Genomic DNA, 24,786 nt, shown 5'->3' with positions numbered 1-24,786 from the left:
AAGGAATTCCTTTATTTTTATTATTTATTTATTTATTTATTTATTTTTGGCTGTGTTGGGTCTTCGTTTCTGTGCGAGGGCTTTCTCTAGTTGCGGCAAGCGGGGGCCACTCTTCATCGCGGTGCGCGGGCCTCTCACTATCGCGGCCTCTCTTGTTGGGGAGCACAGGCTCCAGAAGCGCAGGCTCAGCAGTTGTAGCTCACGGGCCTAGTTGCTCCGCGGCATGTGGGATCTTCCCAGACCAGGGCTCGAACCCGTGTCCCCTGCATTAGCAGGCAGATTCTCAACCACTGCGCCACCAGGGAAGCCCCAGAACCTGGATTCTTAACATGATGTTACATGGTCAGGATCACGCAAGGGGCTGGTGAGGTAAAAATAGGTAAGCCCCTGTCCTAGAGGAGCTCATAACTTGGGTGGTCTCCTAATCGTAGTATATTGTGATTATGTTGCAGAGGAATGGCCAATTGATTTTGCTCTGGAGATCAAAGGTATTTATCTTAAAAACTTTCACAGAGGTAGTGTTTGTACTTAGAGATTGAGTAGGGTTTGATGACATGGTGAAGAGGGGACAGGGCACTGGCGTCATTCCAGGCGGATAGGGTAATATTGAACAAAGGCATAGATGGGTGGAAGTATCCAAGCATATTAGTGAAATCTGGTTTAGTGGGTATGTTGGAGAGGTGATAGTGTGATTTGGAAAGGTGGACTGGGAGGGATCAAGGGGTGAAGGGCCTCAAATACCATGCTGAGGTGTTTAAATGTTTCTTGTTGTGAACCATTAAGGATTTTAAAGAAGAGACTGGGGAGAAGGATCAGTGCAAAGTGAGAGTGTAGTTTAGATCCTAGAGGATGCGTTGGAGAGACCAAGACCAAAGACAGGAAAACCAAATAGTATAGCCAAAAATAGTGAGAGCTTGAATTAATACCTTATTTAATCAATTTTCCCACACTTTAATGTCTGAAATCAGGATAGGTCTCATAATTAATTGTCATAGATTAATTGGTGGACTTTTTTTTCATTCTTAGAAGCACATAAAATAATGGTGTATATTACTGTTAGTGGCATCTTAGATTTGATTGATTGATCATCTTAGATTTATTGAAAGCCTACTGTGTGTCAGGCAGAGTCATAGATAACCTGTTAGTATCCAGCATCTGGCAGTGTCTGGCATATTTAGAAACTTTAAAAGCAAGAACAAAACAAAATGTAACTGAAAGGCTATGGGATCTGCCTGAGATGTCATTAAGGGATAAAAAAGAGAGATTCAGAGGAGCATGATTGACGGCAGTGAATGGAGAAAATAAGAAAAGTTCATGTTTATCCCTTCAGAGTGTGGCTAAAGCTCTGGAAATGAATTACTTTGGTATCAATTTAGAGAAGTTGGTCTTATTCTTTTAGTTTTGTTTATTCAGTGAATGCAGAGTTAGGCCTTTTACTTAGTTTTATGTAATACGCTCAAATGTGATCATTGATGACAAAATTGAGATGATATTCTTTCTCCTGTCTTTCCAGTATTTGTATAATAGCAGGTAACAAAACTGTTGATAAGCAGATGAGTCACCATCTCTCATCACAGAGTTCAAACATTTTTTGATTAAGCCTTTCTTTTTGAGTAGAATAAGCTTGTTTGAAATATGAGTAATTTCAAATTATGCTGCCATTAGTTATTTGCTAAAAAGGATTGCAAAATCTTTTTTCTAAGATTTGTTTGCTTAGTATCATGGACTTTCAAAAATTCAGTTACTGATAGATTCAGAAATTAGAAAATGGATTGATTCAGAGACCACTGAAATTGAAATTGTAATAATCCCATGAGCTTGGGCAAGTCATTTAGCCTTTCTGTGCCACAATTCTCTTATCCTTAAACTGGGGATAATGATAATTTTTACTTTGGAGGATCATGTGAAATGAAATGAGTCCATCATTGGAAAACAGGACAGAAGGTGTAATAGTTACTACACATAGTAAGTATTATATAAGTATTAGCCATTATTACATAGCTGTCCCTAGGGGTTTGAAACTAACAGTTGAGCAGCATCTTACTTGATTTATTTACTCTTGACACAGGTGGGGGGAAGGGGTCAGTGAAACTGTAACTAGGAAAAGACAACTTAGACTGTTTATTCAATTACTGGACAAATGGAAGTTGAAAGAATTTTACCTTTTTAAAAAAGGCTAGGGGCTTCCCTGGTGGCGCAGTGGTTGGGAATCCGCCTGCCAATGCAGGGCACACGGGTTCGTGCCCCGGTCCGGGAAGATCCCACATGCCGTGGAGCGGCTGGGCCCGTGAGCCACAACTACTGAGCCTGCGCGTCTGGAGCCTGTGCTCCGCAGCGGGAGAGGCCGCGACAGTGAGAGGCCCGCACACCGCGATGAAGAGTGGCCCCCGCTCGCCACAACTAGAGAAAGCCCTCGCACAGAAACGAAGACCCAACACAGCCAAAAATAAATAAATAAATCTATAAAAAAAAAAAAAAGGGCTAGTATTTCATAGAACAGAAAGTTTATGTTACTACTTGTTAATGGTTATTGATGAAAGAAAAAAAGTTAATGTGTACATTTTTGAAAGTTTCTTTGGTTTTGGTAGAGATGAAAAACTGGGAAGAAAATTGGTAACTTTTTCCTTTTTCTTTTGCACTTTTGTTGTAGAGCCTTATTAGAATTTCTGAATTGATTTGTAAGCATAATGTATTAGAGAAGAAAATGTTTTAGGGAAAGAAATTACTATCAAATGCAGAAATTTGAAATTCCTCCTTGACCTTTCTTACTTCCATTTTAGAGACAATGTTATTTAATGTGATAGGTTTTATGTAAGGAAAATTTATTAAACCATTGTTTTTTGTTTTTTTTAAATAAATATATTATTTATTTATTTTTGGCTGCACTGGGTCTTTGTTGCTGCGTGCGGGCTTTCTCTAGTTGTGGCGAGTGGGGGCTACTCTTCGTTGTGGTGTGCGGGCTTTTCATTGCAGTGGCTTCTCTTGTTGTGGAGCACGGGCTCTAGGCGTGCAGGCTTCAGTAGTTGTGGCACGCGGGCTCAGTAGTTGTGGCTCGGGGGCTCTAGAGTGCAGGCTCAGTAGTTGTGGCGCATGGGCTTAGTTGCTCCGCGGCATGTGGGATCTTCCCGGACCAGGGCTCGAACCCGTGTCCCCTGCATTGCCAGGTGGATTCTTAACCACTGTGCCACCAGGGAAGCCCTAAACCATTGTTTAACCAACTTTATGTTTAAAAAATTTTAACAATGATATCAATAATTAATAATAATAATTTAATGCATATTTTGTGAACCTGCCCTGTTAAACACAAAGTGTCCTAATAAAGTAACATCTCTCTTCTTGGAATTGACCTATATACACTAATATGTATAAAGTGGATAACTAATAAGAACCTGCTGTATAAAAAAAATCAATAAAATAAAATTCAAAAATTCAAAAAAAAAAAGTAACACCTCCCTTCCAAGTTGTGTAATTGCAAGCATACACAATATTTTAGTAGTTAGATCTTTTTTTTTCTCATTAGTATCTGAAATTAAATAAAGATATTATTGGTAAAGGTAAAGTAACACCATTAAACTTTTTTTGTTGTTGTTGGCTGCGCTGTGCGGCATATGGGATCTTAGTTCCCTGACCAGGGATCAAACCTGTGCCCCCTGCGTTGGGAGTACGGAGTCTTAACCGCTGGACCACCAGGGAAGTCCCTATTAAACATGTTTTAACGTATCACTTTTTATTGCTTAGCACAGTGATTTATGTAGGTGCTTTGATATTTATACTTTAAATAACAGAAGTTGGATGAATAGCCAGATATAGGGGTTGAAGGAGGGAAGAATTTAATATTGATATAATGGTTTAAACCTAGGGAAACTGGTAGAGGATAGCTACTTATGGGGATGGTAAATTCATGAAATTAGATCTTAAGTATGCTGATTTCATACACAAAATGTCTATATGTAGAGATAAGTACTAGCTGGAATTTGAAAAATTGTATCAAAGATAAGATTTATTATAATTGAGATAGTAATTAAAGAATTAATTCACTAAGGGAAAGTATGTAATGCAGAAAAATAGAGACATAGAGGAAATCTTGGAAAAAACGTTGTTATAGGAGTTAAGGGTCTTAAGGGTAAATGGAGTATCAGCAGTGACATACTTTGTAGACAGGTTCATGAGAATGAGGATTAAGTATAGGCCTTTGGATTTCACAAAAGTTGCTCATTAGTGAATTCTGAACATAAATTGTCTTCTGCTAACTTTATTCCAGGTTTTAAGAGGTTAAAGTCATTGAGACAACATATGTGTACTTTTCATTTGAGAAATTTGTCTGTTAACAGAGTGAGGAAAATAGGATAGAACCTTTAGGAATGAGTAGGATAAAGTAAGATTCTTTGAAGGATATATGGGATCCATTCATCTTGAAGGCAGTAGAGGAAGTAGCTTTAATTTTATCTAAATTTTTTGCTTTAATTGCATTTCCCTCATTTATTGGCTGTGGACTTATAAACAGTTATTTTATTTCTCTGAACCTCAGTTTTCTTGCGTGCAAAATGGGGATAATATTTACCTTTCAAGATTATTATGAGAATTAGCTATAATAATATATGAAAGTGCCAGCAAGGGCCTGACCTATAGAAGATACTTTTCAATAAAGTATAGCTGTTAATTTTTGTCTTCATTAAAAATAAGCCATAGGAGTAACTTTTATTCATTTATTCAGCAGACATTTATTTTAGGGTGTTGGTACTCAATCTTTTAGTATAACAAGACTCTTTCAATGTCATGAAATTTCTTGGAAACCAAATGATGGTAGCTGGACTTCTAGAATCCATTGCTTGAGAAACTACATTTTGACCAAATGAACTACTGCATTTTATAGATTCTAAGATGCACATTCCTTGTTCCACATTCCTACACCTTTGAAATTGAGATTCATTTTACAGATGTCACATAGTTAATTGGTAATGTTTTTCTTTCTTAATGGTATGTAAAATAATGGTGCAGTGATACATAAATTAATGGTGTGTCTTAACAATGGATGGTATCTTAGACTCGATGAAATATGGTAGTATTTTATTAAGTACAAATACCTTCATATATTTTGACAAGTAGTAATATATTTGTGGGAAACATTATTTAGCCTACAGAGAATACCTAGTTCATAAGGTTTTACAGTATTGAAATTGGAGCTATGAAGTGGTCTGAGACTGATGGATTAGAAACCATTTTTATAAGTGTATAGGTGTATTGCAGAACCTTTGGGTTCCTTTTTTTGTTTTCTTTCAGATAAACGGACAAACTAAGAACAGAGTGAGAATTTTATGTTGCCATACTATTATATTTGGTCAAAATTCGACGTTTTACCAACCTGTATAAACCTTATATATTAAAGAGGGCTGGAAGCCAAACACACTAAGAACTTTTCTTGTGGCTAGTAAATGAAAGAGGTTTGAATCTTGTGTAGAAATAAAAGATAATGAAAATTAGAAAAAATAAGAAATGACTTTGCATTTTGATATTTCATGAAACTGGAAATGCTATAAAATAATTCAATAAAAGTAACATAGTTAACACTTAAAAAATTAACTGATGTGCTGATTTTGGATATTTAGGCTTTGTGTTACAAAGTCTGTGCAATTGACAAATGTATTTTGAACTTGTACTGTGCAAGATGCTGTGGCCCATAAGACTTGAAGTGAGACTGCTCTCTGCCCTCAGAGAATTTACAGTTATTACCACAGTAAATGTAAGAATGAGCCATACAGATTTAATTAGTTATAAAAGAGCATTTGTTATCAGCTTTATTTTATTGTCAGAATAGGATCCTTAGACAAGGAGGATGCTGATTTAATCTGTCAGATTTATTCCGTCCCAGCTCAGAAGTGCAGCTATGTGACTTCTCAAGGGCATTCAAGGGTATAAGTTAAATTACAGTATTGGTGGCTGTGACTTATGGGAATGCAGTTTTGCTTATTATTGCTAAATAAATCACTTACTTGAAATTGTCATAGTTTTCCTTTCCATAGTTTTTGTATCTTTATAGGAATAAAAATTTTAGGTACTTTGATCAAGACAAGCCAAAGATGTTGGTTATGATCTAATAACATTACATTCTGTGATATAAAAATGTGTTTCAAATCTAGCTTCATATATTAATTCTCTATTGCTCTATAACAAGCTACCTAAAACTACTGAAACAATAAGAAACATTTATTGTCTTACAATCTTGCTGTGTGTAAAGAGTTTGGAAGCAGCTTAACTGGGTGATTCTGGCTAAGGATATTTTGTGAGGTTGTCATCAAGATGCCAGTCAAGGCTGCAGACATCTCAAGGCTTGCCTGGGGCTGGATCCGATTCTAGAATGGCACACTCGAGTGGCTGACAAATTTGTGCTGGCTTTTTTCAGGAGGCCTCAGTTCCTTACCACTTGGACCTCTCCATAGGGCTGCTTCAGTTTTTTCATGGCTGGCTTTCCCCAGAGTGGGGAATCCAAGAGAGAATAAGATGAAAACCACAGTGCCTTTTATGACCTAGCCTTGGAAGTAGTACTCTGTCATTTATGCAATATTCTATTGGTTATAGAGGTCAGTCCTATTTAGTATGGGAGGGGATTGCACAAGAGCATTACTACCAGGAGTTAAGAATCATTGGGAGTTATTTCAGAGGCTAGTTACCACACCTGATATAAAAATCTAATGGTTTAGAAAAGTTTTGGAAATGAAAGGAAGAGTATCAGAAAATTGAGAGGCCAAAATTAGAGGTAAATCTTAGAAAATAAGATTTCACTCCAAATAGTGGGCTATGTGCCTTTTTCTCAAAGAAGCGTGGATTACAGAATGAGCAATACTTGGGCAAGATAATACTTTAATAACCTTTCTGAATTTCAGATCTTAAGTGGTAAAATGAAAATCATATTTACATTAAGGAGTTGTGGGCCTCTGTTAAAGTAGTGTGTTTAAAATACTCAAAACGATATCTGATAGTAGGCATTCAGTAAAGGTAACTATAATTACTTTTATTATTGATCAGTATTTGTGGTCATCATCCTCAGCTCTCGTGTACTCAAAGCAATCTAATCTAGTTTCTGCCCCATTACTCTACTGAAACCATTTTTTGAAGGTCACCAGAGAGCTCCTGATCCTCAGACCTAATTATATCTCTTCTTAGTCTCTTCCTTCTTGATCTCTAAGCAGCTTTTAATTTTTCTTTCCTTTAACTTAAGGATATATTTTATTAATCTTACATATGAATAGTTTAAGTTATAGGCTCTAAAGTCAGAGTCTAGGCATTCTAATGTTAGCTATTTTTCTTTCTTTATAATTCAGTTGCAACGTTCCAATTAGATAGATAGATAGACAGACAGACAGACAGACAGATGGATAGGTAGGTAAATAGGCATCTGTATTCACCTTCCAGCTGAAGAAACACAATAATTGTTAGTATACTGAACCCTTCCTTGATAGCTGTTTTATTTAACTCAAATGTTCTCAGTTTTCTTTAAAATTTTTCTTCCAGTTTTACTGAGATATAATTGACATATGGTGTAAATTTAAGGTGTGCAGTGTGTTGATATGATACATTTATAGATTGCAGATGATTACCACTATAGCACTAGCTAACGCCTCCATTCCATCACATAATTACCATTTCATTTTTTTGGTGAAAACATTTAAGATCCATTGTTTTTGCAATTTTCCAGTATATAATTCAGTATTATTAGCTATAATCACCATGCTGTACATTAGATGCTCAGAACTTGTTAATCTTATAACTGGAAGTTTGTACCCTTTTACCAGTATCTTCCCATTTCCCCCACACCCCCAGCCCTGGGTAACCATCATTCTACTCTTTGTTTCTTTGAGTTGGGCATTTTTCAATTCCACATTTCAGTGATATCATATAGTATTTGTCTTTCTCTGACTTCACTTAGCATAATGCCCTCAAGGTTTATGCAAGTTATTGCAAATGGCTGGATTTCCTTCTTTCTCACAGCTGGATAATATTCCATTGTGTGTTTGTGTGTGTGTGTGTATCTCACATCTTCTTTACCCGTTCATCTGTTGACAGACACTTAGGTTGTTTCCATGTTTTGGCTATTGTGAATAATGCTGCAGAAAACATGGAGGTGCAGATATGTCTTCTCTAAGCAGCTTTTGATAATTTTTAATATATCTTCCTTCTTGAAATGCCCCTTTAATTCCTGTGGCACTCTATACATCTGGTGTTTTCCTTATTGTCTTCTCTGTTGCTTTGTATTCCAAAAGATTCTGTCCTTGGTCCACTTACTTTCTGAAAAATTTCATTTACTTAGGGCATAGGCAGTTTCAAATCACCTTATACAGATAATTTCCAACTCTTAACCACTAGCTCTGACCTGTCTTCCAAATTGTAGATCTCTTGTTTTCATCTGTCTGTTGACCATCTCAGTTGTCCTGTGGATACCTGAAGTGGTTTGTTAACCCAAACTCCCATCTTTTCTTTGCCCAAGTTTTTTCTTTGGTGTTTTTACAGCTCGGTTAATAGTATCACTAAGCATCCTTCTCTTTACCTAGGCTCAAAATCTTAGAGATCTTTAATTCCCTTAGTTCGTGTTTAGTTGTTTGTCTAATCTTCCTATTTTGCTTCTTGGTATCCCCCCTCTTTCCCATATATCACCTCCTTTTTTTTAATTGCTACTATGTTAGGCCTTCAATATGCTTTGATCATTTTTTAAAGTATTTAACATATTATATTAAAATGTATCTATTTATATGACTGTCTTTTCCTTGCTTGATCCACCATTATTTCTTTAGAGCCTGGCATAGTGCACAGAGTAGACATCCAGTAATGTTCATTTAATGACTAAAACTTAGTAACTTCTTTAACGATGATATTAAGTAATCTAGAAATATTTATGATGAGCCTTTCTTATACAAGTACAAGCAAGGTGGCTAAAACCCTGACTTTACAGTCAAATGGGGAACAAGTGGCACAGATAAATAATTAAAACATAAGGTGGAAATATTAAGTGCTATAAATGGTTTCAAATAGAGTACTACAGGATTTCAGAGGAATGAGTAAAGACTTCCAGCTGGAGGAATCAGGACAAAACATAAAAGAGGTTAAATTTGATCTGGACCTTGAAGGATGGTTAAGATTTGGAAATTAGATTGAAAAGATGGGAGTAGGGATAGGGGATTCCAGGTAGAGGTAATAGTTGTAAACAAAAGGCAAAGATGGAGGAAATATTGAAATAGGTAATTCATTTTGACTTGAGGGTCAGGTTGTGAAAATGAAATTGGCTTTCTTCAGTTTGGAAGATAAGCCTAGAAACAGAGATTGGATCATTCTGGGTGCCTCATAGGCCAGCAGAGGAATATGGGCTTTATTTTGTGGCCATTGGGAAATCCTTGTAAGTTTGTAAGAGGAGAGTCAGACTGGTGCTTTGGAAAGATTGATATGGCAGTTTGTGAGATGTGTTAGAGAGATGAAAACCTAAAGGTTGGTAAATCAGTGAAGAGGCCGTTGAAATAGTTCAGGTGAATGGATAGGAGAGAATGAATGTGAAAGAGGTTGTGCTGGTGGCATTGACGAGTCAGATCACTAAACTTAGGAGTGGAAAGGAGCAGAATATAAGAATGTTCATTCAGCTAGGACAGGGATTTTTATTTTCCTTGTGATGTATCCCAGGTGCCTAGAACAGCCCTGGCACATAGCAGATACGCAAATATTTGTTGAATGAGTGAGACAATAGCTGAGATTGTGAATCTGTGTGCTGTGGATACTGGCAGTGACATTAACAGAAATAAAGACATGAGAAGAGTAGGCTTTGGGAAGAAAATGAATTTTGGACATTTTGAGTATGTGTTAGCAGAAGTGTGGCTGAGGATACAGATTTGGGAGATATCCACATAGAAATAGTAAAAGCCACGTCAGTGGATATCAGAGTATGTTAGTGAGGAGATTTATAAATGTGAATATAACGGGACGTATTCCAAATTAGTTCTTCCTATTATAAATTATATACATTTTATACATTTAACAAATTCAATAATAATTTAATGTTGTAACAACTTCTGTATATTGAATTGCCTTTGCTGATGGGGTACATTTAAATTCCATGAAGATTTTGAGTCATGCATAATGCTTCTAATATACTACAGCCTTTGGATTGTTAAGTATGTACGAGAATACATTAATTTTAAATTTTAACATATTAGATTTTAAAAATTTGTATAAGAGTTTCTCTTTACAGATCATTTCTATCATCAAAAACAGAGCTAGGTTATTTTATTTGGGGATAGAAATGAAGATTAATTAGATGGTCATTCTTTGTACAGGACACATGAGAATGCTCAGTGCCCTCTTTTGAGGTTTATAATTTGATTTACAGAACTGTTCTTAGCACTTTAGTATCAGGAAAACATGACTGATTTCTAGATGACGAGACAAAGAAACCAGGTCAGATATAACTCACTTGCACATTATTCACAGACTACTCAATATTTCTGATGAAAAAATTAAAAAGGGAATACAAAAAGAAGAAGAAAAGAGATAATTGGAGAATTGTCCCAAACAGTTGTCCCTGTTTCTGGGGTATGTAGATCAGGCATAGTGTACATATTTTTAAGTATATATCAAAATTATAATAGTACCATTTGGAAAAGCCTTCAGAATAAAAAAAAGTCTGATGTAAATCTTATCGAATTATTAAACACTGTTAACAGGGATTATGATTCCTTTAAAGGTTTATAATAAATATTCCTTGTCCTTCCTCTTCAAATGCCTGTGTTTATATTATTCATTAATCCAATAATTAGATTGCAATATACTGACTTTGAATGAATATTGAAGCAGATGAGAACAACATAGATTAGATATTTTGTTGATGGAGATGGTAATATTTATAGTATGTTATATGTGCGGCTAATAGTGAGTTGATAGGAAGTAGGAATCTTTCTAGCTTCTGATCCTTGTTCTGTGAAATGGTCTGTGAAACCCATGTGTTTGGAAAGGAGATTAGAGATGATCTACTGTGGGTTATTAAAAATTAACAGCATAAGAAATGTTTACTGGCGGTATTATTGAACATACATGTTAAGTTTGAACTATACCCTATTTATACACTAGATACGTTGTAGAAAGTTTAAGTAATAAAATTAGGAGTCTTTGTTATTTAATGCGTACGCAGATTGGGACTGCCTATATTTTCTTGGGAATCTATAGGTTTCTTACAAGAATTAAAAACTGTGTGTGCTCATGTCAGCTATCATCAGAAAATATAATAGCATATTCTAAATCATCTGGTTGACCATCTTTTAAACTGGTAATGCCAGGAGATTGCAGTGCCTCTATTTATGTTTGTTCGGTCATGTTGGCTCCAGGTAGTATTGTACTACTTTGTGAAGAGTTAGTTAAGAACTGAGGCATACCTAATGCATAAATGATGTATTCATGTCTAGTAGACCGCCAAATGATGCTACAGCCCACTGCATGATATAAGTTTTTTGGTAGTTCACATTCTATTAGCTAACATTCTTTGAGCATCTTCTATGTTCTAGGCACTGTTCAAAGTACTCTTCATGTATAATAATGAATCAATTAATATAAGGATTTGTGTTTTAAGTTTTTAATTCATACAGTAGACCTGTGAGGTATGTGTAATTACTATTCCTGTTTTACAGATGAAGGTACTGAAGTATAGAGAAGTTAATTTTCCTAAGGTTACACAGCTAATAAGTGGTAGAGTTGGTTTTCATACACGTTGTCTGACTCCATAGCTTCTAGCCACTGACTGTACTGCCTTACAGTAGATCCCATCTGAGGCAGAGTTATCTGGGCATTCCAAACTCAGAACAGGTAAATTGGCATTGTATTCGTGTTACCAATTGAGATTTTGTTTCAGCAAACATCTTGTTTTCTGTCATGTTAATGTTGATTGAATAATACTGGTTTTATGGTTGTATTTGGATTTAATTTGTAAGATTTTACTGTCATATGCATTGTTATAAACACTAAGAGTTTTGTCCTAGTTTATATATATTTCAATAACATTATAACAAAAATAACTTAATTTTTGTAACTCAGAGATTACAGTAGAGATGCTGATGTAAGAATTGCTTTGAATCTTTGTTTGTTTGTTTTTTGTTTTTTGCTTTTTTTGGCTGTGCCATTCAGCTTGTGGGATCTTAGTTCCCTGACCGGGGATTGAACCCTGGGCCCTTGGCAGTGATCAAAGAAATCTTTTGTAATGCACATGAATACATACTGATTTTATTTATTATACAAATTCAGAGTTTTATGTAGAGTATTGGATTTTCTTGAAGTAAAACAGCATGAATTGAGGAAACTTTGAATTTGTTGTTTTATGCATTTGGAGGTACTGCTCCCAACCCAGGTGACTCATATTACAGACAAACAATCCATAGGTATTAATATAGACAATACTTTGTAGGATTTTCCCCCACTGGTTCCCAGTTGGGGGCTATTCTCTAGTCACAGACAGGGAATGGTAGGTATCCTATAGAGTTCTTATAGAGCTCTCTAGAGTCTATTACTATCAAAAACATAGAGGGGCTCTTATTCAGAGGAAAACTGAAGTAGTAAGAAGCAAAAAAAGAGTTGTCCCTGATTTTACCGAGAGTTATCTTGACTTAAATGAAATTATGATTTAGTTTTATAATCAAAATGAAGACTATCATAATTTTTCTCTTTATAAAATTTAAATCGCTTTTTAAACCTTAATTTGATAAGCTTTCCTTTTGCAAATTTAACTCATTTTTATTATGTGCCAGAGATTCTACTTAGTGTGCTTTTTTCAGTGTGCTGAGAAACCCTTTTGAATTCAAGAACTGTTTATTGAGCTCCTACTGCATACAAGCTACTCTGCTAGTCATTGGTGGTTTATTTGGTTACTGATAACTTCATTTGATTTTGGTACACATGCCTATCATACTTCAGAAGTAGAAAAACTTCATTCAGATGTTTGAGTCTCTGATATTACCTGCTTCCATGATAGCTTTATTTCCTTAAGTATTCTCTGGCTGGATTTTTTTGTTCCTTTCTTCTTATATTTTTCTATTTCTAGAGATTTACTCTGCTCTAAGCAATCTATCCATTTACCCTCTTAAAATATTCTGTGGAAGAACCGTAACATAACTACTACTCGGCACTTGTTTTTTTTTTAATTTATATATGTATGTATGTATGTATGTATGTATTGGCTGCGTTGGGTCTTCATTGCTGCCCATGGGCTTTCTCTAGTTCCGGAGAGCGGGGGCTACTCTTCGTTGCGGTGCGCGGGCTTCTCAGAGCGCAGGCTCAGTAGTTGTGGCACACGGGCCCAGTTGCTCCGTGGCATGTGGGATCTTTCTGGACCAGGGGTTGAACCTGTGTCCCCTGCATTGGCAGGCGGATTCTTAACCACTGTGCCACCAGGGAAGCCCCCTACTCTGCACTTGTATAGGACTTTAATATAAAATTCCAGTCTGTGAACTGAAATAAAGACTTTCTGATGTTTGATAAGATCTGAGCTAATTTCTTTTTTTAGACTGGACGTTAGTGGTTCCTGAGACATCTGAAATTGTAAAGAAAATAGTGAGCGTATATATATTTTTTCTTAAAAGAAGTTCTAGATCTTTGTCTTATTCACTTAGGGCTTTTGTATATTATCAGACTGGTTAGGGTTAGTCATGGAACTGACAGGTTGGTCACTAATTTAAAGTAAATGGTAAATTCATCTGGGAAGAATATAATTTACTAGACTTGAATACACAGTGGGTTACCTTGTAGGTTTATTTCTTCTTTTTTGGTTTTTATATGCTTGAATGACTCTAGGCCGGTGGTTCTGGGGAGGGGTGATTTTTGTTCTCTAGGGGCATTTGGTAGTGTCTGGAGACATTTTTGGTTGGTTGCTGCTGGTATCTAGTGAATCTCTAGATACCAGGGATAGTGCCAAAAATCCTAATATGCACAGAACAGCCCCCCACAACAAAGAATTATCTGGCCCCAAATGTCAGTTGTACCGAGGCTGAGGAATGCTGGAGGCCAATTTGGGAATCACCAATGGTTGGTTAGATGGTATTTGAAGCTATGGGATAGGTAGAGTCACCTAAGCTTATGACCAGTTCTTCTGCTCTGGAGTTTATCCACTTAATTGATTCTACCATTTTGGTAGGTATGAAGAAATACTTTTCATTCCTGTCCCAAAACCACTTATCAAGAGACCAAACTGCAACCATCTAAATTACCTAAATATGATTGTTAGTTAACTTACTGGTTTGGAAAAAACAATAAAACCTCTACTATCTTTATAGTCCTGAACTCTTTTAACGGAGGACTTTCCAGACTTCCACTGAAAAGTATTTGTATCCAGGGTGAAAAGAATTCTGGAGATTGTCTACACAACAGTGTAACTTTACTTAACACTATGAACTGTACACTTAAAACTGATTAAGATAGTGAATTTTATGTTCATGTATATGATACCACAATTTAAAAAAATTTGTATCCAGCGTTTTATATCTTCTTATGTAATGTTCCATTGTATTCCTCTAGGACTGTTCTCAGTTTCTATCACTATTTTTTTTTTTTTTTTTAGTCAAGAGATTTTATGATCTCTCAGGTGATTTTTCATTCTTTTCCAAATGCCCCTTAATTTTTAAAGTATACACATTAGCCCTTATCTTAAAGATGGGACAATACTGGGTTGATAGGAAAGTATAGTATTTGGGTTTTAGCTTATTAAAGTATTTCACTAAATTCTCAATTTAGGGAACCATATGTAGTCATTGTCTGGATATTGAAAAAGAAGTAATTGTTTAGCTCAAAATGCTTTTAATGTAAAGATTACTCATGATTCCATGTATGTCTTTTCTTTCTTTCTAATAGGCTTTTAAGGATATGCTGTACTCAGCTCAGGACCAGGCACCTTCTGTGGAAGGTAAGATGCATTAATCTCTACATTTAGCCACATAAAACTTTTTAAGAAAAGATATTTTAAACTGAACAGTATAAAACTAATATAACCTGCCCTACTATATAAATCTTTTTTGTTTTTTGTAATATATATTATGATTACTTTATGTTTCAATGAAACTTTTTTTGTTGTTTAGCTCACATTTACTTTATGATGGATCTCTTATAATGTCCTCAAATCACCTTAGCATTGTGAATCACAGATATTGGTTTAGAGTTAAAGTTCTTATCTGTGTCATGCTCCCTCCCCCAAACAATGTATTTTTATATTTGTCTCTATTGTCTATTCATCCATCCATCCATCATTCAGTGAATCCTTAGTTCATAATTAGTCTGGGCAACACAGCTTTTTCTATTTATGTCATGTCTTTAGACTGGGACTAGTAAAACAACGAAACATATTTGTATGTGTGTGTGTGTGTGTGTGTGTGTGTGTGTGTGTTTATAAGCATGTATATGTATGCCTGTGCACAGTTTGGCAGTCATAAAATGACTGACCTAAGGGTAGTGGTTATCTTTCCAATTATCTTTATTGATCCTTTCTTTTCTGTTACCTCAGCTTCTACTCACCAGCTCATTCTTTATGGGTTTAACCTTTGATAGGTTTGGAGAGTTGTAAGTTAAAGTTGTAGTTCTTGTGTCAGTGAATAATTAGCTAATTCAACAACTATTTCTTGAGGGAGTGTTCCTTCTGAGGCTGGATAGTCTTTTAAAATTTTGCATCACATATTTTCAGGAGAGATGAATATGAAGTTGTTTATTAAAACTACAGATCTGTAATTAAAAATCTCATTGTCTTTAATGACACAGAAGTGTATATCTTTCACCTCTAACTGTTCTGAGTTCAAAATGTGTTTCCTTCAGCATCTCAAAATCTTTGCTAGGGTATTGGCCCCTGGGTATTAGTTTTATAATATGTCACTAAATTTTGGATTATATTTAATATATTATATTTAATATAGTTAATATAATTCTCTAATATTTAACTTAAGACAAATGTTTAGTTCTTTATTAGGTTATTATCTCTTATTTTATGTGTCTTAAAGAGTACCTCCTCAAAATATTTTAAGAATGTAAGAAAAATGAAATTACATGGAAGTTAAGCTGATTTCCTCACCCTGTGTAACTTGCTTTAATATTGGTTCTTTTAATTTTATTCTCAAAGTTGGACTACTTATCCTTAATTTTTTTTTAAAGTTTTACCATCTGGTTTGTAACAAAGATATTCTGAGATATGTTGAAAGTTATGATCTTTATTCTTCCCTCCATGCTGGATCATGTTGCTAGTAATTCTCATATACTTTTAGCTGTTATGGGAGAAAAACTGAATTCTGTCAAAGTATGCTAAAATGACAAATATTTATAGTTAATAACTTTTTCTTTATCTCACTGCCCAGAGGCATTAACTTCTTTGGACCCTGTTATAAAGGGAGTACTCTAGGCTGATCATGCAGATATATGTGCTGCTTTCATAAGGGAAATATTCTGCACTTGTTCATTCTTTCCATTCTCAGATAAACAAACTAAACCCACCTAGTTTTTGTCTTCTTAAAATGAATTTTTCTCTTTAGAGACACTGGGGAATTGAAGGTATTGGAAAGTAGATTAAGGAAACATTATTCTGTGTAGTATTGAGGTTAGAAAAAGTTATTTAAAGGGACTATAATTTTGTGTCTCATTTGCACTGTGATACTATATTAATTTACTCTCTTTTATATGGTTTTAAATTTATATGATAATCATTTCTGTCATTCCTTTATTCTTGCTATTGGGTTTGTATTTCTAGATTTTTATTTAGCAGTTATCTATAAAATAATGCAATGTCAGCAGATTTATCACAAAGTCCAAGATAGGACTTTCAACTTTTAACAATTTTTAAAAAAAATATAAATTTATTTATTTTTTAATTTATTGCTGCGTTGGGTGTTCGTTGCTGCGCACGGGCTTTCTCTAGTTGTGGCGAGCGGGGGCCACTCCTCGTTGCGGTGCGTGGGCCTCTCATTGCGGTGGCTTCTCCTGCCGTGGAGCAGGGCTCTAGGCGCGTGGGCTTCCGTAGTTGTGGCACGTGGGCTCAGTAGTTGTGGCGCACGGGCCCAGCTGCTCTGTGGCATGTGGGATCTTCCCAGACCAGGGCTCGAACCCGTGTCCCCTGCATTGGCAGGCAGACTCACAACCACTGCACCACCAGGGAAGTCCCAACTTTTAACATTTTTAAAGGAAAAAAATGTTTGATTGGCCTTGATTATTTTTTTGAATATTGTCTTTCTCTCTGCATTCTCCTCTTTTTCTATACCTTAAGTTTTAGTAGACTTAAGACTTTTGGTGCCAGTAAGCAAGTTTTTTTTTTTTAATCTTAAAACTGGAGTATACCATAAATTGGTGATTTTCAAATCTGTTGCACAATTAACTCAATTTACTTGTGTTTTGTTTGTATGTTTGTTTTACAAATACTGATACTTAGTACCCTTCTCAGGCCAATTAAAATAGGATATGGGGAGTGGAGCCCAGGCATTGATAGTTTTATAGTCTCTCTTGGTGATTCTAATAAACAGCCAAAGTTGAGAACCCTTGCCATAAATAATCTTTTTTAAATTTTATTTATTTATTTATTTATGGCTGCATTGGGTCTTTTGTTGCTGCATGCGGGCTTTCTCTAGTTGCGGCGAGCAGGAGCCACTCTTCGTAGCGGTGCACAGGCTTCTCATTGCGGTGGCTTCTCTTGTTGCAGAGCATGGCTCTAGGTGCACAGGCTTCAGTAGTTGTGGCACACGGGCTCAGTAGTTGTGGCTTGCGGGCTCTAGAGTGCAGGCTCAGTAGTTGTCGCACAGGGGCTTGGTTGCTCCGTGGCATGTGGCATTTTCCCGGACCAGGGCTCGGACCTGTGTCCCCTGCGTTGGCAGGCGGATTCTTAACCACTGCGCCACTAGGGAAGTCCCCAGCCATAAATAATCTTAAAGAATTTTAGACCAGTATTGTTAATGCTAAGGTTTTTAGGCAATAACTAGCCAGTAGGTTTATAGGCTTCTTAAGTTCATCTATAGTCTGATTATTCTATTAGCATTTATAGGATGTTTTTTTTTTAAATGTTTATTGCATTGAATTGAATATAAGTAATAGCTGTACTGATTATTTACATATATTAAATGGTTATAACTTAACATTGTTATTAGAATTAAAAAACATTTTTGTTGAATTATTACTTAAGATTAGTTATAGTGAAATAAGTAGCTTCGTATTTTCACAGTACTTTTATTTAAGATGGAATGGATTTCTGATTATAGTGAAAGAAAGGTAACTTGAAATGGATTCTTAAAGAGTGAAGTGGTTTATTTGATAAAAGTATATTAGATGAAAAAGCACAGTATATGAAAGTTTTTATTGATAAGAAGTTGACTACTATTTTTTACACTAGTGGATTATTTTCTTCTAATTTCAAGATAGTGCCTTTATTCTTCATATATAAGGTGGCTTTTTTTCCCATTTAAAAGTAAGCCAACCAAACAAAATAATTTCAGTGTATTAAGATATCAAGGAGCATTTACTTCAAGTTGCTTTTATTATTCAAATAAATAAACATTCAGATTCTTGGTTATTTTGCTTGGTTATTTTGCTTCATTCATCCTTTGAGAGTGAATTTCATGAATCATTCATACATTGATTCATGAAAAATAAAGGGTCTCTACTTTTATTTAAAATAAATGTCTTATGGTTATAACTAGGAAATGCTCATATTCTGAAGTGATATATTTAAAATGCTAACATGCATTCCTTATCAGTTTATATCTAATCTCCTTTGATATATATCATTACCTACTCTTCTGTGTAATCTTTGTTATTTTTGGTAGGCATTTACATTTAGAAATATGACTGAGAAGGTGACTTAAAATTCTATGTTAAAACTAACATAATGCATTGATTTTTAAATAATGGCATAGATAATTAAGAATTTTACTGTTTATTTTATCTTTTTCTGCAGAAAGAATTGTAGAGCATATGTGACAGTAGAATAAGGGTATTAAAGTGACTAAAATTGTGGATATATATTTTTTTATGTGGAGGAGCAGACACACTTAGGACCCTTAGAGTCAGTCTTTAATGGAATAATGTTTTGAGGAATTTTTGGAAATAGATGCTAAAAACCTTTAAACTATATTGTGTTTTTACAATTCCTACTGTCAATGTGGTATTTGGGTATTTGGGGCAGATTAAATTAAGCTGCAAACTGAAAGTCCCAGCATCAGTGAATCAGTCACATCTTGACAATCAGAATTGTTTCGAGGCAAGACAATTTATTATAGATATGACAACAGAACTCCTAACTGTGGTACCCATTTGACGTAGTCAAATTCTGTCAAATTTACTTGGGTAAATATTCACACCTGTTTTTGGGGAAACTTCCTCCTTCCTCAGGATACTTTTGATACATATGATTTTCATATATATATATATATATATATATATATATATATATATATATATATAAACTTATACACTTCATATAATTTATATACTAAATTTATTTTAGTTTGTACTCTGAATTATTTTCAAGTAAAACTTAAAACTTTATTTTACCATCTTCTTTTTAAAATGTAGTATCTTTTGTTTAGAAGCATTAATGTTTTCCACTCTTGTGATAGAAAAATATGAGAATCTGACAGTCAGCCTAGGTCACAGAATTAAGAAATTGACACGTCTAATTGAAAGGGACATTAAAAGATCATTTTGCTTCACCCTTGTACAGTCAGAGACCATGTTAAGGTTGCATGGATCAGTAAGAACAATCAGGATTACTAATGCTATATGTGACAACAAAAGGAGAGAGAATTCGAGAGATTAGACTAATACTGAAACATAAAAATACTTTTTTTATATTGACTTTATATTTTTATCCAAACGATATCTTTGAGTAACATTTTTAATTGGACATTTCCTTGAGTCTCTGTATTTTTAAAAGATTTATAAAACATTACCTACTTTGAATAATTCTGAACTATTTGATTTGTTGGGCAAAAGCTAATTGTGTCTTTCAAGAAATCTCTTTCTACTAATTTTTTTATTACTCCACATAATTCCTAGAAGTTTTGGGAAAGGTTTATAGAATTAGATAAAATAATTAGATAACAGTAGTTATAGAGGTTAGAATAAGGGGAAAATAAAGATAAAATAGTGATATAAAGCTCCAGTAAATTTAATATATAGAATAGATACCATAAAGATCCTGGAAGAAAAAGCACATCAGGTAAAAATTAAGGAAATCTGAGTAAAATATGGACTTTAGTTAATAATAATGTATCATTATTGGCTCATTAATTGTGAAAAATATACCATACTCATCATGTAAGATGTTAATGACAGAGGAAACCGGGGGGTCGGGGGAGTATATGGGAATCCTCTGTACTACTTTTGTAACTTTTCTGTAAATATAAAACTATTCTAAAATAAAAAGTTTATTAAAAAAATAGATGCCATAAGATTTATACAGTTGCCAGAAGCTAATTGTAAATTCAACCCTGACTTTGCTGGAGTTCAGAGGATAGAGGAGAGCATGATTAATTTCAGAATTCACATAAGGTAAATTTATACCAGTTACTCAGAAAAAGATCAGCTCTTACTGAACATGAGATTTGAGAGAAATTCTTCCTTTGCACCTTTGTGAAGAGTATTTTGTTTGGTGTGGTGGATAGTATCCCCAACAGCTATTTTACAAAAAGCATGACAATAAGTTTCATGAGGCTGCTTCTTACAGTCCAAGGGTATAATGTAAAAATTTATTACTCTGACCTACAAGGCCCTAAATAATCTGGTCCTATGTCTGTGACCTCACCTTCTGCCATTTTCCCCCTTCTTTACTAGGCTCCAGTCACATTGCCTTTTTTTTTTTTTTAACGTCTTTATTGGAGTATAGTTGCTTTACAGTGGTGTGTTAGTTTCTGCTTTATAACAAAGTGAATCAGTTATACATATACATACGTTCCCATATCTCTTCCCTCTTGCGTCTCCCTCCCTCCCACCCTCCCTAAATCAGCCCAAGCTTGCTGTTACAATAGGGCCTAAGCTCTTGCCTTTTGTTTTGTTAGATCGTTCTATAGTTGTGTCCTTCAAGAGGCCTTCTGAATACCCAATCTTATGTAGCCATGCAGTCACTTTGTATTACATCACCCTGTTTTATTTATTTATTTTTGCATACAGTTTTTTGATATCTTGTGTTTTTCATTGATTTATTAATCTTGAGATGATATAAGTCCCTTGAGACCAGAGATTTTGTCTTTTTTTTAACCATTTTATACTTAGTATCTAAAATAGGCACATACCTTACATATTTACTAAGCACATCAATGAGTAGGAATAAAAATGAATCCTTTCTCTCAATCTTCCTTAAAGCCAAAGTACCATTTATTTTAAAATTCACCTAGTTTGCTCCTTTGTTTTTATTTTTGTTTTTTAATTTTTAACTTCTCTTGATTTTTAGATGCAGAATTTTACCTGCTGGTTAGATGGCTAAGCATACTGTTTGTTGTTGTCTTATAATGCTGACTGTAATTTCATAAGATATAGTCTGAGGTGACGCACATAGCATTTCTTTAAAACCGGCCGAGAAGCAGATGATATGAGATCTTAGTTTATAAAGATTTTTTGGCATTGAGTTGTCTTGATGCCAAGCATAGAGTTTCCTTTGATTGCTGAGAAATCATATTTTATAAGTTACTGGGTGACTGTATATTTTTTGTAAGACACTAAACCACTTCTTTTTGTTTTGGTATGTTTCCTTTCAAAGGTACATGAAATAGGCATAGATTTGAAAAATACATATATGAATTGTTGGAGAATTTTTTCCATATATGTCTACTTAGTGGAATATATGTTTTAGATTATTTGAATTAAATGGAAAGACCTAGAGGTGCTTTGGTTGTTTTCCTTTCACATTTTGCCTCTTTTGTTATTTTATAAAGTATTCCTTTTGATGGGGAGTATATAGCTAATGTTAGCCTAATATAGCTCTCTGATTCAGTTAGCTTAATACAACTATCTGACTTTCTAAAATGGAATGAATAAGATATAGTTAAGGATATAAGTCACTGACCACTGCTGCATTAGTCTCTGGTTTTCTGCCAGTTCTTTTTAGTCCCCCATCCCCTTCCCCAATCTTATTAACAGGTTTGTTGGATCATTTTTGCTTAGGTCTCCTCTGCATATTCAACTTGGTTAGCAGATGTGGTACAGTCTCCCTAAGCTCCTTAGAATTCAGCTCTTAGTGGCACTGAAGATGAAAGTATGCTTGTAAATTATTCATTCTGATTATACGCTTGAATGGACCGAGTCCACTTCAGGCATCTTCTTCCACCTCACCTCTCTCCACAGGTCTTTGTTGTTTTAACAGATGTGAGCTTCAAGAGGATGGAAGACCAAATTGCATTTCTAAAATACATGAAGTAGTTTTCGCATGTATAGGATTACTGTTAAATCTATGCATTCATAATACATTACTTTTCTTATGTTTTTAATCTTGTGTCTCCCCTCCCCCCAGTTTTCCTTTTTGCTATCCTGTATCACTGTCTCTTTAAAAAATTTTTTTCTGACCTAGAAATAAAACCTTTTGATATTTGTAATAGGGAGAACTATATCTAATTTGTTACATTTTCAGCTGGGCAGTGGCAGGAGAGTATCTTTTCTAAGTTCCAGTTTTCTATTAGTGTTGTTTTGTTTAGTCATTTATTGTCAACTTTCAGAAGTCCTTCTGCTAGTAGTAGGTTTATATTGCATGAGAAGACTATAGATGAGTAGAGAGTTTAACCTCCAGAATGAAATGCTGGATTCATTTGTAGCCACTTCAACCTTGTTTTGAAATAAAGAAATACAGATGACAAAGGAGTGGAAGTTGAGACAGGAGCCAAGCCAAAAAAATAATTGTCATCTCTTTAAGAATGATATATTTTCTATTCCGCATTAACTTCTTTTAGAAAGGATCAAAAGACCTGATTGATATTCAGAGACATATAATGGAGTTTTTGCTTCTGAAGGATGTGCTTATTTCATGTTTACATTGGAAAAGGATTGCATATTCATTTGTACTGTGGAAATGACAACTTCTAGGTAAAAAATATTATCACCTTCAAAAATATACTTGTGTATTCTTTAAAGATGTCCCTAACCTCAAACTAGCTCATGCATAGGAAAGATGTGCTTCTGGATAATAAATAGCATTACTATTCGAGTTGACAAAATATCTACTTCTCTTTCACAGAGAATTAAACATAATTTAATGCTCATTGTTAGGACATAAGATGACGATATAAATAGGTAGTAAATTATGTGATTAAAAATATGTATCAACTTTGAGTAGCATATAGGTAGGAAGCTAGAAGAAATGAAGAAGTGCTTTGAACAGGCTTTTAATCCTTTCTTTGCAACACTGCAGAGTATTTAAAATATTTTCAGTGTTTAAAATTTTCCTTTGCGTATAAAAGTCAATAACACATAAGGGCACTGTGTCATTTGTCACATAGTGCTATTTCTTTTTTTATTGGTAAGTTTGAGGGAAGGTCATAAAGTAGAGAAGGAATAAATATAAAACATTAAGTCATGAAACAGAAATGTTCTGGGAATTATTGGTGTATACTCTACATTGTATATGAAAGGGTACTATAACACAGGAGTATTGAATATGATGATTTCAGATAGAATTTTCTAAACTAGTGTTAGAAAACTGGAATAATTGTTAAGGCTTAAAGTTGGCAGAATTTAAAGTTAAGGGAAGTTTTTCTTTATGCTCTTTTTTCTTTAGGTAGGACCACCTTAGGTGTTTAGTGAAAGAACACCAATGAGAAAGGTAGAAAGAAGCATAAAAAGTTATGATCAGAGAGTAGTTTTCCAGCACTAGGTTACATCATTGAATAAAAGAAACAAAAATTCTTGACCTCAAAATGGAAAAGATGCTCTAAAAATCATTTAGATTCTCAATAATGTTTAATTATTGAGGCAGTATGAAGAAGGAATAAGGTATTCAATGGTTGAAAGAGTAGATAATCCCCTTTGTTAGTTTTCTGTGTCTACTGTAACAATTTATCACAAACTTGGTGGCTTAAAGTAAGAGAAATTTGTTCTCTCACAGTTCTGGAGGCCACACTGTGAATCAAGGTATTGGCAGGGCTGCACTTCTGGAATTTTGGGGGGATAATCTACCTTTTCCAGCCTCTGGTGGTTGCTGGCTTCCTTGGCTTGTGGCCACTTCAGTCCAGTCTCTGCCTCGTCACTTTGTTTTCTCCTCCATCTATTCTCTGTGTATCTAAGGACATTTCTCATTGGATTTAAGGCCATCTAGGTAATTCAGGATGATTTCATCTCATGATCCTTAATTACATTGCAAAGACCCTTTTTCCAAATAAGATAACATCACAGGTTCCAGAGGTTTGACAAGGATAGCTTTTGCCTCCGGTGGGGGTGGTTGTGGTCAGTTTTGGCCTACCATATCCCTAATCCAAATTGAAAAAAAAATACATTGTAATTAATGTTCTTCCTTCAAATTTTGTGCTAGAGCTAGAGCTACAACTGAGGCATTTGCATTCACATTCTGATCTACCCATGTTGAAAGGAGCAGTCAAATGATGTCAAAGAAGAATTCAAGTATGATACCCAAAAAGTGAAAAGCTGTCCAATAGATAGTCAGGCTTGAGTGTATAAAATATAGTATAGGACAGTTTATCTGCCTTAACCAAACTATCTTTCTTAAGAATTTCTTTTATATTTCTGGTATCCTTCCTGGGGGAAACAAAAAGGCAAACCACTTCCTAGCATGCAGGTTAAGTGTCCTCTCCTCCCCCCAAAATTTTTATTATGGAA

The 24,786-nt window shown here is 34.8% G+C and overlaps 1 protein-coding gene across 4 annotated transcripts in view; it reads left to right on the top strand.

The window, feature by feature from the left end:
* XPR1 (xenotropic and polytropic retrovirus receptor 1) overlaps positions 1–24,786 on the top strand; it is a 198,998-nt gene that overhangs the window by 12,234 nt on the left and 161,978 nt on the right. For all 4 annotated transcript variants that reach the window (XM_082465311.1, XM_082465313.1, XM_082465312.1 and 1 more), the window contains exon 2: positions 14,863–14,914. In XM_082465311.1, coding sequence (XP_082321437.1) covers positions 14,863–14,914 — 52 coding nt within the window. The remainder of the gene's footprint in view (positions 1–14,862; positions 14,915–24,786) is intronic.

This window comes from Balaenoptera physalus, assembly GCF_965194825.1.
Source record: "Balaenoptera physalus genome assembly, chromosome: 1".
Lineage (NCBI taxonomy): Eukaryota > Metazoa > Chordata > Mammalia > Artiodactyla > Balaenopteridae > Balaenoptera > Balaenoptera physalus.
Note: the sequence above shows the minus strand (reverse complement) of the source record. Positions and strands in the feature narration are given on the sequence as shown.